The sequence below is a fragment of the Hypanus sabinus genome, chromosome 13 (genome assembly GCF_030144855.1).
Source record: "Hypanus sabinus isolate sHypSab1 chromosome 13, sHypSab1.hap1, whole genome shotgun sequence".
NCBI lineage: Eukaryota > Metazoa > Chordata > Chondrichthyes > Myliobatiformes > Dasyatidae > Hypanus > Hypanus sabinus.
Window position 1 is genome coordinate 87,303,506 of NC_082718.1, and position 15,719 is coordinate 87,319,224.

General features: G+C 37.7%; 1 protein-coding gene across 3 annotated transcripts in view; it reads right to left on the minus strand.

Moving 5' to 3' along the window:
• The window catches only part of LOC132404077 (ABC transporter B family member 1-like), a 152,893-nt gene that overhangs the window by 99,038 nt on the left and 38,136 nt on the right, over window positions 1–15,719 (minus strand). For all 3 annotated transcript variants that reach the window (XM_059988085.1, XM_059988086.1, XM_059988087.1), the window contains exons 10-11: window positions 11,680–11,868; window positions 4,483–4,517 (exon numbers count right to left, since the gene is read on the minus strand). In XM_059988085.1, coding sequence (XP_059844068.1) covers window positions 4,483–4,517; window positions 11,680–11,868 — 224 coding nt within the window. The remainder of the gene's footprint in view (window positions 1–4,482; window positions 4,518–11,679; window positions 11,869–15,719) is intronic.

The window sequence follows — 15,719 nt, forward strand, 5'->3', positions numbered from 1 at the left end:
CAGAGATAATATACTTGGATGCAATAGATTTAAAAGCTTGAATTTTATGATTCTATGATTAATACTGGGTTTAAAGGACCTCTGTGTGATGCTCTGTGTGACAATGTGCAGGGTGAGGAAACAAAACCGCATTGACTTTGTCAAAACTCCAAAATATTATATTAGCCCTAATTTTTTTGAATGTACCAATGAATACTAGTAGAGCAATTTATGGCCAGAACCTTCCTGACAGCAGTGAAGCAACAGCACTTGCTACTGACCTCGAAAAAGGTTGTCCAAAAAGATCTAGTGCCTGTTGAATGGACTTTGTCTTTTGTGACATTAGCTGCTGCCAGGCATCAGTACAAGGAAATCCCCACAGTGGACCAGGAGTGATGTTATCCATGCTGCCTGTGTATCAGATTAAGAAATCCAACTGGGAGAAGACACGGAATGGTGTGGGGGTAGGGTAAGGGGAAATTGTCATTCCTTTTATTTAAGGGAAAACATTTTACAGACACCAAATAAAGATTGGAACCTAAAGATAAAACAAAACTTGGGTTCACACTAATATTATAAAAATGTTTAAATCCAATATACTTTGCAATATTTGAGAGAGAATTACAATTCACTGACAAAAATAATATTCTTAGGCTTAGAGAGGAGCCTAGAAATTATAACTATTTAATCAAAAATTCATTTGTGACCCTGTATAACAAAAATTGTATTTTTATGACATTTTGCAATGAGACCAAATCAAAAAAACCGAAGTTCCATCAAATCACCCCTAGATTCTAGTAAAGTTTGCAAAACAATGTAGCTAGTTGAGGGTGCAGGTGTTGAATCACTGGCAGCAACTTTGGAATTTGTTTTAAATTTAACATGCATGCAAATCCCCAAATTTACTTTACTTTATTATCACCAAACAATTGATACTAGAGTGTACAATCATCACCGCGATATTGGATTCTGTGCTTCGCGCTCCCTGAAGTACAAATCAAAGTAAATATAATAAAAATTTAAATTATAAATCATAATAAATCATTATAAATTACACCTATTTTCACATTACTATCGTCAAACACAAAATAAACCATTTTACATCTGCATTTTAGGATATTTTGTCTGATAATTGCATAAAAATCTGTACATTCTTGTTTCCACATTACCCATTTGCTTTTATTTTTCTTGACACTACATTAGGAGTTTGAGGAGATTTGATGTGTCACCAAAGACTATTGCAAATTGCTACAGATATATGGTGGAGGGCGTTCTGACTGGTTGTATCACAACCTGGTATGGTGGCTCCAATGCTCAGAATTGAAAGAGGATGCAAGAGGATCATATTTAAAAACGCAAACACGAGGAAATCTGCAGATGCTGGAAATTCAAGCAACACACACAAAATGCTGGTGGAACACAGCAGGCCAAGCAGCATCTATAGGAAGAAGCACTGTTTGATGTTTCGGGCCGAGACCCTTCATCAGGACTAACTGAAAGAAAAGATAGTAAGAGATTTGAACGTAGGGGGGAGGAGGAAATCCAAAATGATATGTAGGAGGGGGTGGGGTGAAGCTAAGAGCCGGAAACGTGATTGGCAAAAGGGGTACAGAGCTGGAGAAGGGAAAGGATCATGGGAGAAAGAAAGGGGGAGGGGAGCACCAGAGGGAGATGGAGAACAGGCAAAGAGTGATGGGCAGAGAGAGAGAAAAAAGAGAGGGGGAAATAAATAAATCAGAGATGGGATAAGAAGGGGAGAAGGGGCATTAACGGAAGTTAGAGAAATCAATGTTGATGCCATCCAGTTGGAGGCTACCCAGACGGAAAATAAGGTGTTGTTCCTCCAACCTGAGCATGGCTTCATCTTGACAGTAGAGGAGGCCATAGATTGACATATCAGAATGAGAATGTGAATGGGAAACAGTGGTCTGTCATGCCCTTTTATTAATTTATATTTTTCAGTAAGATCTTATTGAAATCAGGCTTTGTTGATTAGGTAACTCTCTGACAATAAAGGCCATAACAAGATTTGTGAATCATGGCAAATATCAAAGAAATTTATCAATTTTGATGTGCCAGAAAAACCTCTAGCTGGCAAGGGAAATTCAAAACCTGGAATGTGGCACAATGATCATGGTCTACTTGGCAGTAGTTGTTGCTGCTCTTCTGTGTTGTTTTGAGACAATGACTACCCACAGAAGGAACCTCAAACCACTAGATCAGTTAACACAATAAAGAAATTTAAGAACAGGAGGTCCCCTTAAGTCTGCTCAGCCATCAACTATTTTTACCGCTGATGCAGTGCATTCAAGTTGGCAGTGGAAAAGCCCCCAATTTTTGCAGAATTGAAAATGGTGGAAGGAGAAACGACCTCCCATATCATTTCTCCTTCTAACCTAAGGGGTATCTCTTAGCAACACACACAAAATGCTGGAGGAACTCAGGCCAGGCAGCATCTATGGAAAAGAGTAAACAGTCAACGTTTTGGGCCAAGATCCTTCACCAGGGTAGCAAACCAAATGGGGAAACAAATAAAATATGAACACCAAGTATCTCTATTTCTTCCAAGTCAGAGACCAGGTACCCCAACCTCAAAAGTATGCTCAGAACTCAAAAAGCTTTAAGCAGTACTCATTCTCCACCTCAAGGTGTTGGCAAAAAAGGGAAGCCTGAAAAGCATCACAATTAAGTCCAATCATGCCAATACAAACTTCCAGCAAGAGATGCTGGAAGCAGGAACTCGGTGATGCTAAGGCTGACAGAAATTCGCAGCAATCCAGCTTGGATCAACTTTTGTAGCTCATATTCTGCCTTAAAATTAGGGTGTATTTTATGTACTCAAGGTAAGAATAACAGTTTTTTTTTAGGCAGTGTTGATATAATTAAAGCCAAATCTGTACAAGGCACGGAGTTAAAATTCTACGGCAAAATTTTTAAAATTCAACCAAGTTAAAAACCAAAGACCGACAACAGTTGTAGAATGATTTGAAGAGCTTTTTTTCACAAACCATGGGAAAATAGATGAAATATGAACGTATTAAACATAATCCATTTCATACATGAGTAAAATTGATTATTGTAAAAGACAATTATATCAAAAAAGGCAGACGAATCCTTGATAGACTTTTCAGGTATAATCCATTCAAAACAACCCGGAATTCTCATTTACTTCGAGTACATACTTAAAGGGTTACAACAGTGGCATCTAACACAGAAAATAAAGCTGCAGTGAAGACAGCACATCTGTGCATGAGCATCCACTCACATACAATGGAGAGTGTTGATTGAGATACTGACAACTAGCTATGGTTCTTTAGTCTAAAAACAGATGCAACATATGGAATTAATCAATTCAAGCCAGCCTGTCACAGCTCAGAAAAAAATGTGGCCAGGAGCAGAAGAAAATACTTAGATAAGGAGAAGTAATATGCATTACAATACCTTAAAGAAAATGAGGATGCACTACTGATGATTACCTTCAGAAAGTTTCTTAAACCATTTATATTTTTGATTGTCCTTGCTTACAGGGTAGTCACCTTCCTCTTTCTACACTGTGCTGCACCCGTGACTCCCATTATATTTGCAGTTAAAAAGAAAACTATTAAGATTTTAGATTTGTCCAGTTTTAGAGTTTTGTTTTCCCCTTGTATTTACATGTACATTCCACTGAACATACCTATATGGATACTGAATATACTTATATGGATATAGGAAACAGAATGCCCCAATGCAAGCCAGAACGTTTGAAACTGTGTATTCTTTAAAGGCTATTAAAAAAGCACAAGAGGATGGATTTCGTCATCAAGCTTAAGATTCACATTCAAGGGTTAATCAGTCAACAAATCCAAAATTCAAATCTTAGTACATTCACAAATCTAGGAAAAACCTTGAATGGGTTCATAAATCACAATAACTCTGCAGACAATAGCAACTGAGTAATTCCTGCTGCAATACATTCTATAGGCAGCTCAAGTGTTTTTAAGACCAATATCCCCACAGGGCAGTTATCTTGTGGCTTCAGTCCAAAGTCTGAGAAATTCTCATACTGCATTATGAATCACTCTATTTCATTCTGTTAGTAAGCCTTCATTAATTGGAACCCTTACACAACAGACACGCCATTATGGGAACCTGGATACAAGCTATTCAACACCAATAAGGATTGTGGTTTAACTTGCGGTCTTTTTGACTGGTTGATAAATCAGTTAAGCATAATTTATCATTTGAAGGTCTGGACTAGTGGCAACGTCAGACTTGCTTTTGAAAAATGTGTCTCACATTAGGTTGTATTTGTTCCTGTTCTCCTCCATCAACAGAGTGATATACACTATTACTCCAAGGTGACCTTGTAAATCAAATGAATTTCTGCTGCATTTGGTAGACACATATTGTGACTGGGTGAAAAGCAGAAACATAAAATTTTACAGTCACGTACAATCTTTTGGAAATGAATTTTGAGGAACAAATTCTCACTCCATTTTCTCGGAGCAAGTCATCTCTTACCTGTGAGATAGTTAGCACCAGCCCACTGAAGGATCCTAAAAACGTAAAAAGTAAAAAAAATATATAAAATTATATCTCAGTTTAAAGAAACTATTACCCACTCATTTTCATCAAACATAAATAAGTAATATGGAAATTTACTCCTAAAAATTAACTATGAAGTAACTCCAAAAATTGCATGAATCAATAAAGTGCTTCAGTAAAACAATAAAAGTACTAACTATAACTTTCAAGGACAAGGACAAGAAAGGTTGAATTATCTGACAAAAACTTTATCCTGTAATCCAGGTAGATGGCTTTGACTACATTACAAAAGAAATAGCATCAGTACTTTAAAAATGCCTTTGTATCTTGCAGTGAGTGGCTTCAGTCAATGAATATACTATATACACAGCAAAATGTTTTATTCCAATTAACTTCTCACTTTGTTGCTTTGAAATTTAAATCTTGGTCTTTTAGAATCAAAGCCTATAAAACTCAGTTTTACTCTTGTCTGCAAAGTTGCTGATGTGTAACATCAAATCTTTAATACATTAAAACTCATAGAAACTCAGTTTTATGTCAAGATTTAGGACACATGACTCAGTACTTTTGCAGTTGCAAGTTTCTAAAAACACTGAAGTGTTTTTTCTGTTTACAATATGACCGGGGTTTTAAATAAGGCAAGGGAGGCCATGTGTAATTTGTTCCCAGAAGCCATGTAAAACAGGGGTTCCCAACCTGCGGTCCAAGGACCCCTTGCTTAATGGTATTGGTCCATGGCATAAAAAAGCTAGGGAACCTTGGTTTTAAAATTACAACATTGACATAAATTTTATAACTATTTAACTTAATTGTTGCAAAGGCGGACAAACATCACTAGCAATACAATGTGCTGAAGGAGCTCAGCAGGTCAGGCAGAATCTATAGGTGTGAATAAACAGTTACTGTTTCGGGCCAACACCCTTCATTAGGACCCTTCAAATTTATATGTTTCTGGTTGGAGGTTCCACTGAAGCATGAAGTCAGAACGTTATCCATGTTGTCACCTTGCCTTTGAACGTATTTTGTCTGCCATTTCTCCCATCAAGAATGGTGTTAAACTCTATTTTTGTGAAGATAGTGCAGTTACAAATCTTGTTGCTTATCTCACCATACATGTGAAACTTTCAACATGTGATTTTTTTTAATTCAAAGATACACTGTGAAAACAGGCCCTTCCAGCTCAGCAACCCACCTATTTAACTTGAGCCTAATCACAAGATAATTTACCATGACCAATTAACCTACTAACCGGCAGGCTGTGGATGGAAACTGTAGCACCTGGAGGAAACCTATATGGTCACAGGGAAAATGTACAAACTCCTTACAGGCAGCGCCGGAACTGAAATTTGATTCTCAATTGACTCTCAATTAAGAATCAATTAATTAGGACCAGGGCTCAATTTTATATCCATAGTGATCGAACTGGCAAATTGTTAGCTAACCAATTAAAAGCTATCTCGACTAAGCGACAAATTATTAAAATTCGTAAACAAGACGGCAATCTGACTACTGATCATAAAGAAATCAATAACACTTTTCAAGATTTTTATAAATCTTTATATCAATCAGAATTTGATGGCGATCTGTCCATGATGGATAACTTTTTTAACAATTTGAATATTCCCAAACTGACAGATGAAGATCGTAGCTTGTTTGATGCTCCTATCTCTTTGGCCGAAATAGGAGAGGCCATTTCATCAATGAATTCAGGGAAAGCTCCTGGTCCTGATGGTTATATTATAGAATTTTTTAAAACTTTTTCTTCTTTGCTTTCCCCTTGGTTATGTGAAATTTTTAATGATGCATTTGTTAAGAAGAGATTACCTCAGTCTTTTTATGAAGCTACTATCTCTCTAATTCTTAAAAAAGATAAGGATCCCACTTTATGTGCATCTTATCGCCCTATATCACTATTAAATGTAGACTCTAAGATTCTTACAAAAATTTTAGCTATTAGGTTAGAAAAGGTACTATCACAGATTATTTCAGAAGACCAAACTGGTTTTATTAGGAATCGGCATTCCTTTTTTAATATTAGAAAATTGATTAATATAATTTATACTTCATCACCCACAATTCCAGAATGTGTTATTTCACTAGATGCTGAAAAAGCTTTTGATAGAGTTGAATGGGTATACTTATTTAACACTTTGAGATATTTTAATTTTAGTCCTAATTTTATATCATGGATCAAACTAATATATCATAAACCTGTTGATTCTGTTCTTACAAATAATTACAGATCTTTTTTTCAATTATCTCGTGGTATGAGACAAGGTTGTCCCTTAAGTCCTTTATTGTTTAATATTGCATTAGAACCTTTAGCCATTGCTGTTCGTGAATCTCCTAATATTTTTGGTATTACCCGCAATGAGAAATTATACAAGTTATCACTTTATGCTGATGACTTGTTATTATATATTTCTGATCCTGACAGGTCTATTCCCATTATTTTATCCTTGTTGGCTCAATTTGGTAGTTTTTCTGGTTATAAACTAAACTTGGATAAGAGTGATTTATTCCCTTTAAATGCGCAAACTTTTATTGAATGAAAGGATACCATTTAAAGTTGTTGATGATAACTTTATCTATTTAGGTATAAAAATTACCAAGAAATATAAAGATTTATTTACATTGAATTTTTTACCTATGCTTCATCAAATTCAACAACTTACTACAAGATGGTCTCCCTTATCCTTATCATTAGTTGGTCGGATTAATGCTATTAAAATGATGATTCTACCGAAATTTTTATATTTATTTCAAGCTTTACCAATTTTTATTACTAAATCTTTTTTTGATAACATTGACTCAAAAATTTCTTCATTTGTGTGGCAAAATAAAAATCCTAGATTAAGTAAAAGGCAATTACAAAAATCTAAAAAAGATGGTGGTTTAGCTCTACCTAACTTTAGATTTTACTATTGGGCGAATAATATTCGTAACTTAATTTATTGGAAATCAGATTTGGATTCACCATTGTGCCCACAGTGGGTAAATTTAGAATGCAGTGAGGCACAGAGATATTCTCTATTCTCCGTTCTGGGTTCTTCTCTTTCTGCCGATTTAGTTAAATTCAATAAACAGATATCCAATCCTGTTGTCAAACATAAATTACGAATTTAGTTTCAATTTCGTAAATTTTTTACTCTGAAAAACTTTGTTCTTGATAGCCCTATTTTACTTAATTTTTTTTTCAAACCTTCTTTGACAGATCAAGCTTTTAGCATATGGAAAAGGAAAGGTATAAAATGCTTTCGTGATCTCTTCTTTGAAGGTAGTTTGATGTCTTTCGACCAACTTTCCAACAAATTTGAGTTACCTAAATCTAACTTTTTTAGAAATCTACAAATCAGAAATTTTTTACATAAAATTCTACCATCCTTCCCCAATTCAACTTCAATGGACTTTTTAGGTATGATTTTTACCTTAAATCCCTATCAGAAGGGATTAGTGGCTTTTAGTTATAATATGATTATGAAGATACAACCAGAAATATCAGGTAGAATTAAACAAGAATGGGAAAAAGAACTTCAATATAATATATCAATAGAAAAATGGGAAAACATTTTACAAATGGTTAATTCTTCTTCTATATGTGCTAAACATGCTTTAATACAATTTAAAATTGTACATAGAGCTCATAGGTCTAAAGATAAACTTGCTCGATTCTACTCTCATATTAACCCTCAATGTGACAGATGTCATTCAGATGTGGCTTCATTGACCCATATGTTTTGGTCATGTCCCACCTTATATAATTATTGGAAGGACATATTTGCTACCATTTCCTCAATTTGGAATATCGATTTACAACCTCATTTTATTACTGCAATTTTTGGTATACCAAATGAGGATGGTAGTCAGTTTTCCCCTTCAATTAGACGAATGATTGCTTTTGTAACATTAATGGCCAGAAGGTCTATAGTGCAAAATTGGAAAGAAGTAAATCCTCCTACCACATTTCAGTGGCTCTCTCAAACTATTTCTTATCTGAGCTTGGAGAAAATTAGAAGCACTATTTTTGACTCATCAGTTAAATTTGAAGAAACTTGGGGACCGTTCATTCGACATTTTCATATGAATTAATTTGACCTCTCCCAGACCTTCTCTCTGTCTATTCTTGTTCTGGTATGGAGTTCCGGAGTTTTTGGCACTATCATATACAAATAAACTGTTATTATTGCCCATGTTAGTTTAGTTTAGTATTTTTTTTTCTCAATATATATTTTTTGCTTGTATTTTTACAATTTTTTCTTTTTCTTTTGACGATTATTCTTATTTTTTTCATATAATTATTATAGGCTTGATTGATAATGTACTATGTTTTTCTGTTGATATTTTAATAGGATATTGTTATCCTATTATTAATTCAATTTCAAGTCTTATGCATTTATAACCTATCATTATTATGTTATGTTTTTTTTATATATATGAAATTCAATAAAAAGATTGAAAAAGAAAAAAGGAAGTGAAATTTGACACTGAGCTGTAAGTGTCGCGCTAACCGCTATGTTACTGTAGCACCCAACTTGGGCTTTGTGCCACAGAATGCAAGTTTTAAAAGCTAGAAAACATCACACACAAAATTTGTAAAACTGTGTTTTCTCAGAGCATTAAATAAATTATTAAAACAAATGCTAACCAGAACAAAATACACATAGAACGGCCTTTTCTGCAGTCAGTGGTTGAACAGGAAAGGATACATGCATGTCCAGATCATTTGATGTAATTTCTCACATGTTGCAGAATGTCTAATGTTAAATGTATTTGATTAATTTTGTTAATATAAGTTTACTGCCTAATGACCTTTAAGCCCATGATGAATTACTGTTTTTTAGCACTACAAATATTACTTCATTTATACAGGTTCAATAATATGGTTAACTACTTCATGGATCTTTGCAACAATAAGAAACATGCCTGTACCATGCAAGATCAATTGCAGGAATGTGCCAGGTGCTCATGCAGTCATTTAAATGTTACTACACACAGAGCAAGAATGGTAACAGAGTAGTATGATTATTACTGACTCATGTGGGTAACTGTACACCCTGGCCATCCTACTGTGTGGGAGCGATGAACCAGGCTTCCGATGATGAAAACATGCGCAATTGCGCCCATAAGAGAACCCTCCACATATAGGAGTCTCAGTCGACTCACCGTGCTAGCAAACAGCCGCGTGCTCACCTGCCACATTCTCACAATCGACCTTATACAGTACAATGCCAAGCAAAGTTTGACTGTCACTCACATAAATATCAACCGTAGTCAAAGAAATTGGCTCTAAAGAGCATCCTAAATGGAGGAGCGGAGAAATTAAGAGAGGGGATTCCACAACTGAATGTCCAAGCAATTGAATGAAGTGGAAATCTCTGATCAGTAAGGTGGCAGCTTTGAGGAAACAGCGATTTCAGATATTTTCAGAACTAGGGGAGGTTACCAAAGAGGTTGGGCCATGTAGTTAAAACAAGGATGACAATTTCTAGAATTAATTAGCTATTTCACTGAATTAACAAATCATTAACTTGTCAAGCTGTAATTTATTTGACCAAGAGTCTTTCCTTGTATCAAATGAACTGTGTACTCAATCTAGTTGAATCATCAGCAAAATGGGCTTATTCCCAGACTGTCAATGGGTCCTACGCACCAGTAGCTTCAAGTTTAATTAAACACAGCAAACTGCAATTTTATAAATATAGGCACAAAAGACACAACCCATAAATACTTCAAAGAAAGCCTACCTCTCCCACAGATGGGTCATATTTCTGATTGGCATTATGGTAATTACTGTAGCAAATTAGCTTGGAGAAAAGGAGGAAAAACATGATATCCACCAGCCCCTAGACTACGCTCTTCTTCCAGAGTAGTCATGGACGTGGTTGGCTACTAAGAAATCGGGCTCTCAGCACATCCATGTCTCCCATCCTAACATAGTGCAGCACAGGGCCTAAGCCAGTGTAACTGAACAGCTGGCTGACTGAATTGCTAAGACAGCTGATGAGGCTTTCCCTCAGATTCACCAGCTGTCAAAATTATAGAATACTTCATCACATTATAACATTTATAATTACTCTACTTGAATGAAAGCATTACATTTTAAAAGAACTACTGAACAAAGCATTCATGTAAGAAAAATATTACGTTATTTAAAAAAAATCAAAAGGCGGCTATATCCATCATTCTCCCAGTAGTTAAGTTTTCTCCATTATTTTCATGATCCCTTTGTTATTGCACCAGATCCAAAGGGCAGGCAGTTTGCCAGCCTTGGAGCTGGGAAATCTACAGAAGCTGGCAGCATTAAGATGTGCCCAGGCCACTACTCTGTCTCTACTCTGGAATAGCACAGTTAGCCTCATCTGGCAGCAAATCTGGGTGGATCCAAACAGATCTTTCCCTATGCAGTGCTATTTCTTTTAAATGAAGAGTTAATAATAATACAGGGCATTTTCATCAGTGATAAAATGCAAAAGTAAAACCAATAATCAAAGAAGAGAAAAACATGAATAGTTACATTTATATAGTGCTTTTCATGTCATAAATCAACACACTTCTGAATACATGAATTCTATCTATTTGCATAAAACTAGTTCATGAGAAAATGACAAGACCAGATTTCTTAATTCATGTATTCCATGGAGACCTGAGCCCAACTTTCAAGAGGTCTAACCTTTAATTATTTTATCAAATTTTTTGAAAAAATATTATCAAAATTTTATTCTTGATTTCAGCAGTCATGGTAGCCTACTGGTTAGCACAACGCTTTCCAGCACCTATGACCCAGGTTCATTTCCCGCCACAGTTTGTAAGTTTATACATTCTCCTTGTGACCGCATGTGTTTCTCCCACATGCCAATGATCTACTGTTTAGTAGGTTAATTAATCATTGCTAGGGCTAAATCAGCAGTTGTTGGGAAGTACGGATCGAAGGGCTGGAAGGGCCTATTGGCTAAACAAAGTAAGATGTCTTAATACACTGCAGTAGCAATTGGTGCTCTTAATTTTTTCCCTACCACCCCATGGGAAAAATGAATTCAAAGGTAGATGGGTACACAAAAATGGAGTAAAACATGAAATCTTAATCCATAGTTGGAATAAAAACTATTTAGTTTTTTAGTTGGGTTATTTACTACAACCCAAGTTATTTAAAATGCATTAAACAGGGAATTATACCTTCGGCCAGAGCTAGCTTTTTCCCAATCTGATAGCTCTTATCTATTCCCTTGCCATACAGTTCTTCAGATTTCTTTTCGCTACAGAAAGTTCTCACTGTACGTATGTTAGAAATAGTCTCTTCCGCTGTTGAGCCAACGGCTGCCAACTCATCCTGGAATTGTTTTCGTAGTCTCTTCACAAATTCTCCTGGGTAAGTAGCATAAACCAAACAATGTTACCACCATCTTGAAGAACGAGCATTTACTGAGCAAATGCGAAGTGCTACATGGCCAATTATTAAAAGCTATATTTTGAAAAATATTGAAATATGTAATCAAATTTCACAGCCTTCTGTTGATTTCAATTTACCACTGAGAAATACTGATTGAAATACAAGGACTAGTTATGCATTACTAGAAAACTAGATTTTCAAATCCATAATAGAATCGAAGAGTCTCCAAAAACAAGTTCCCAATTCATGTTGAAAGTATAAACTTGTGCAATGTTTTACAATAACATATTATTTCTTACAGTGCAAAGAACATCAGGGTTGTCTGTGGGTACATAAAAGTCTTAGTATAGTAGTGAAAATACACTCATGCAAAGACATGATTAAAGTAACAATTTGGTTCGGCCAGTACAGATAATCAGCGAGACTGATCAGAGGTAACTGATATTTTGCAGCTGAACTCTGGATTTTAAACAGAGTAACAGAACACCTCAACATGCTTCACATTGGAAACCTTTATCATTAACAATAAAACTGATCTCATCTAACATAGAACTGAATGCTGGGTTCATTTCTTGATAAGTTGAGGGTGTTCCTTTGAAACATGGGGTTTTGGTGGTGGTGGTCTTACAGGACTGGAATGTTAATTGTTTCTTTCAACAGACACCATCTGGGTTTCTTTTTTCCCTTTTTTGTTATTTCAGGATTTTCAGCAAGTGCAGATTTGATGGTAACAGAGAGGAGAGAGTATGTTCTATTTACGGCTTAACCTTCAGTCACTAATAAGTGCAAAAGTCTGAATTCAAGAGACTCATTAATCCATAAAGTAGTTAGAATGTGTAACACATTAACACAAGACAATTCAAAATATGAATGCTTTTAGCATTAAACTAAGAAATATAGAGGGAGAAAGAGCAAAGGGAACTCAGCAGGTCAGGCAGCATCTATGAAGGGGCATAAACGTTTCAGGCCACAACTCTTCATCAGGCCCAAGATGTCAACCATTTATTCCCCTCCGTAGATTCTACCTGACCGGTTGAGTTCCTCTATGATTTTGTGAGTGTATTACTCTGGATTTCCCATATCTGCAGAATTTCGCATTTATGAAAAAGCTAGAAGGAATTTTTTATTGGATTAGATGGAGAAAAGTGGGGACAATGATCTTTATACTGTTGGCAAATAGATCTGCTGTGTCCAATGACCCCAATCCATTTGTCAAGGAAAGACAGGATCAAATGGCATAGATCGTCAGACAATGTTGCCTGGATACAGTTCGATGATGATCTAGACGGCATCCTGGAAGTTGCCTTAGCAGGTCCAGTACACAGAAAGATTGACTCACTCACAGCCAGAGCGTGCAATCTAACTAAGGAACAATTTGGTCCAATGGAGCGGAGAAGTCAGCCCAAGTTACCGCGGCAACCAAATAGGAGGGAAAGGGAGGTTCGTCGCTTGAGAAGCGAATTAAAGATGCTCAACAAGAGGTTTAAAACCAGCTCACCAGCCAAATAAGAAGGTATCAGGAAATTAACCAGGATGCTGTGGGAACAGCTGTGTAAACTCCGGAGGGCAGAACATCTTCAACAGCAAAGAAGGAAGAAAGAGAAAAGGTGAGTACAGTTTGTGAGAGATCCATTCAGCTTCACCAGGGCTCTTCTCGGCCAACAAAAATCTGGTATACTATCCAGCTTGAAGCCAGAGGTAGAGGAGTTCCTGCGGGAGGCACACATCGACCCACAGAGGGGTCAGGGACTAGGAGCCGATCGGGCTGCACGTAGACCGGAAAAACAATCAATTGAGCTGAATGTGAAGGAGCCTACACGGCAGGAAATCCAGGACATCATCCAGAAAGCTAAAGCATCAGATGCCCTAGGCCCAAGCAGCATACCTTATAAGGTGTATAAGAAATGTCCAAAACTTCTTTGGAGGCTTGGAAGGTCATGAGAAAGATCTAGGCCAAAGGTACTATTCCATCAAGTTGGAAATTGGCAGTGGGAAGCTTTATTCCAAAGGAAGAGGATTCTTCCACAATTGCCCAGTTTAGGACAATTTCTCTCCTGGATGTGGATTGTAAGATTTTCTTTTCTGTACTGTAAGAAGACTGACTTCTTACATGACGCAGAACCACTATATCAACACATCCATCCAGAAAGGCGGCATTCCAGGCTTTTCAGGGTGTCTGGAACACATCTCAATGATTAGCCATTTGATCCATGATGCCAAGCAGAAAAAAGGCAACTCGCGAACGCCTACGGGTCTATTCCACGTGACCTCATCCTAGAAGGACTTGACCACTACTACATCCCAGTGGCTATTCGAGACATGATCACCAGCTACCTAGGAGGATTCAGACTCAGATTTACATCAGCTCATTTCATAACTAGTTGGCAGGACCTCCAGAAGGGGATTCCAACAGGGTGCACCATCTCCTCCACCCTATTATTATGGGAGTGAGCATCCTAATATCAGCAGCAGAAGACGTAACTCATGGCCCGACACTGGAGTCCGGCATTGCCCAGCCAGCTCTACAAGAGTTCATGGACGACATCACTATAACAACTGTGTCACATGTCCAAGCAAGATGGGTATTGGAAACACTGGACAATGTAGCCACTTGGGCAGGGATCTCCTTCAAGGCTGTTTAGTGATCAGAAAGGGCAAAGTAACTAGAAAGTTTAGCCTCCAAGTTCAGGGTGAGGTTATCCCTTCCATCGAAGATAACTCAATAAAGTGCTTGGGGAAGTGGTTTAATGCGTCACTGACAGATGGGGCCAATGTCACCAACACCGTGAAGCAGACAGACGAATGGCTGAAGAAGATTGACAAATTTGGACTTCCCAGTAAGTTCAAGGCCAGGCTGTACCAATATAGCCTTCTGCCCAGGCTTCTCTGGCTCTTCACACTTTACAAGTTCCCCATGACTGCCGTAGAGGGCATCGAGAGGTAAACCAACAAGCACCTGCAGAGATGGTTAGGAGTTCCCCCAAGCTCCTCTTCAGTGGGCCTCTATATTCGATCCTGGCAACTGCAGCTTCCCCTGTCATCTGTTGTGGAAGAATTCAAGGTGGCTAAATGCAGAGCCTTATCAAGCTGCAGAGATTCCAATGACAACCTGGTAAAGCAAGCAGGTGTTACAACCAGATCTGGGCACAAGTGGGCAGCCAATGCAACAGTAAAGCAGGCAGTGTGTTTTCTGAAGCTGCGGGATATCATCGGCAACCCCTGCGTCGGGCGGCAAGGCCTCGGTTCAGTTCACTTCCAGCAGTGGGGAAACGCAGGCATAAGGAACAGGCGAGATATGGTACAGGCAGGAGTACGGATCCGTGAGGAAGAGAAGTGGATGTCAAAGGCAGTGGAACAAGTGTCCCAGGGTGCCTGGACAAAATGGGATCTGCCCAAGCGCAAGATCTCATGGGCAGAGTTATGGAGACTGGAGCCCTTCCGTATTTCCATCCTCTTGCGGTCCATGTATGACTCCTTCGCCATTACATCCGTACACATGAGGGATGAGAGAGGACCTGAACTGTATGCTCTGTGGTCAAAGGTGGACACTGGCTCATATACTGTCCGGGTGTAAAACAGCTCTAATTCAAGAACAGTACAGGCGGCGCCATGATAAGGTGCTGCTGGCTCTTGCTGACACACTAGAGCGAGAGAGATGCAAGAAGAGGACAGCTGGCACAGATTTGAGGAAGGCCATCACCTTCATCAAAGAGGGAGCCAGGCCTTTCGTAACCAAACAACCAAAGCCAAATCTGTTGCTAACAGCAAGGTCCTGGGAGATGAGGGTTGATGTGGGAAGAAGGCTGCAGTTCCCGGAGATGGTACA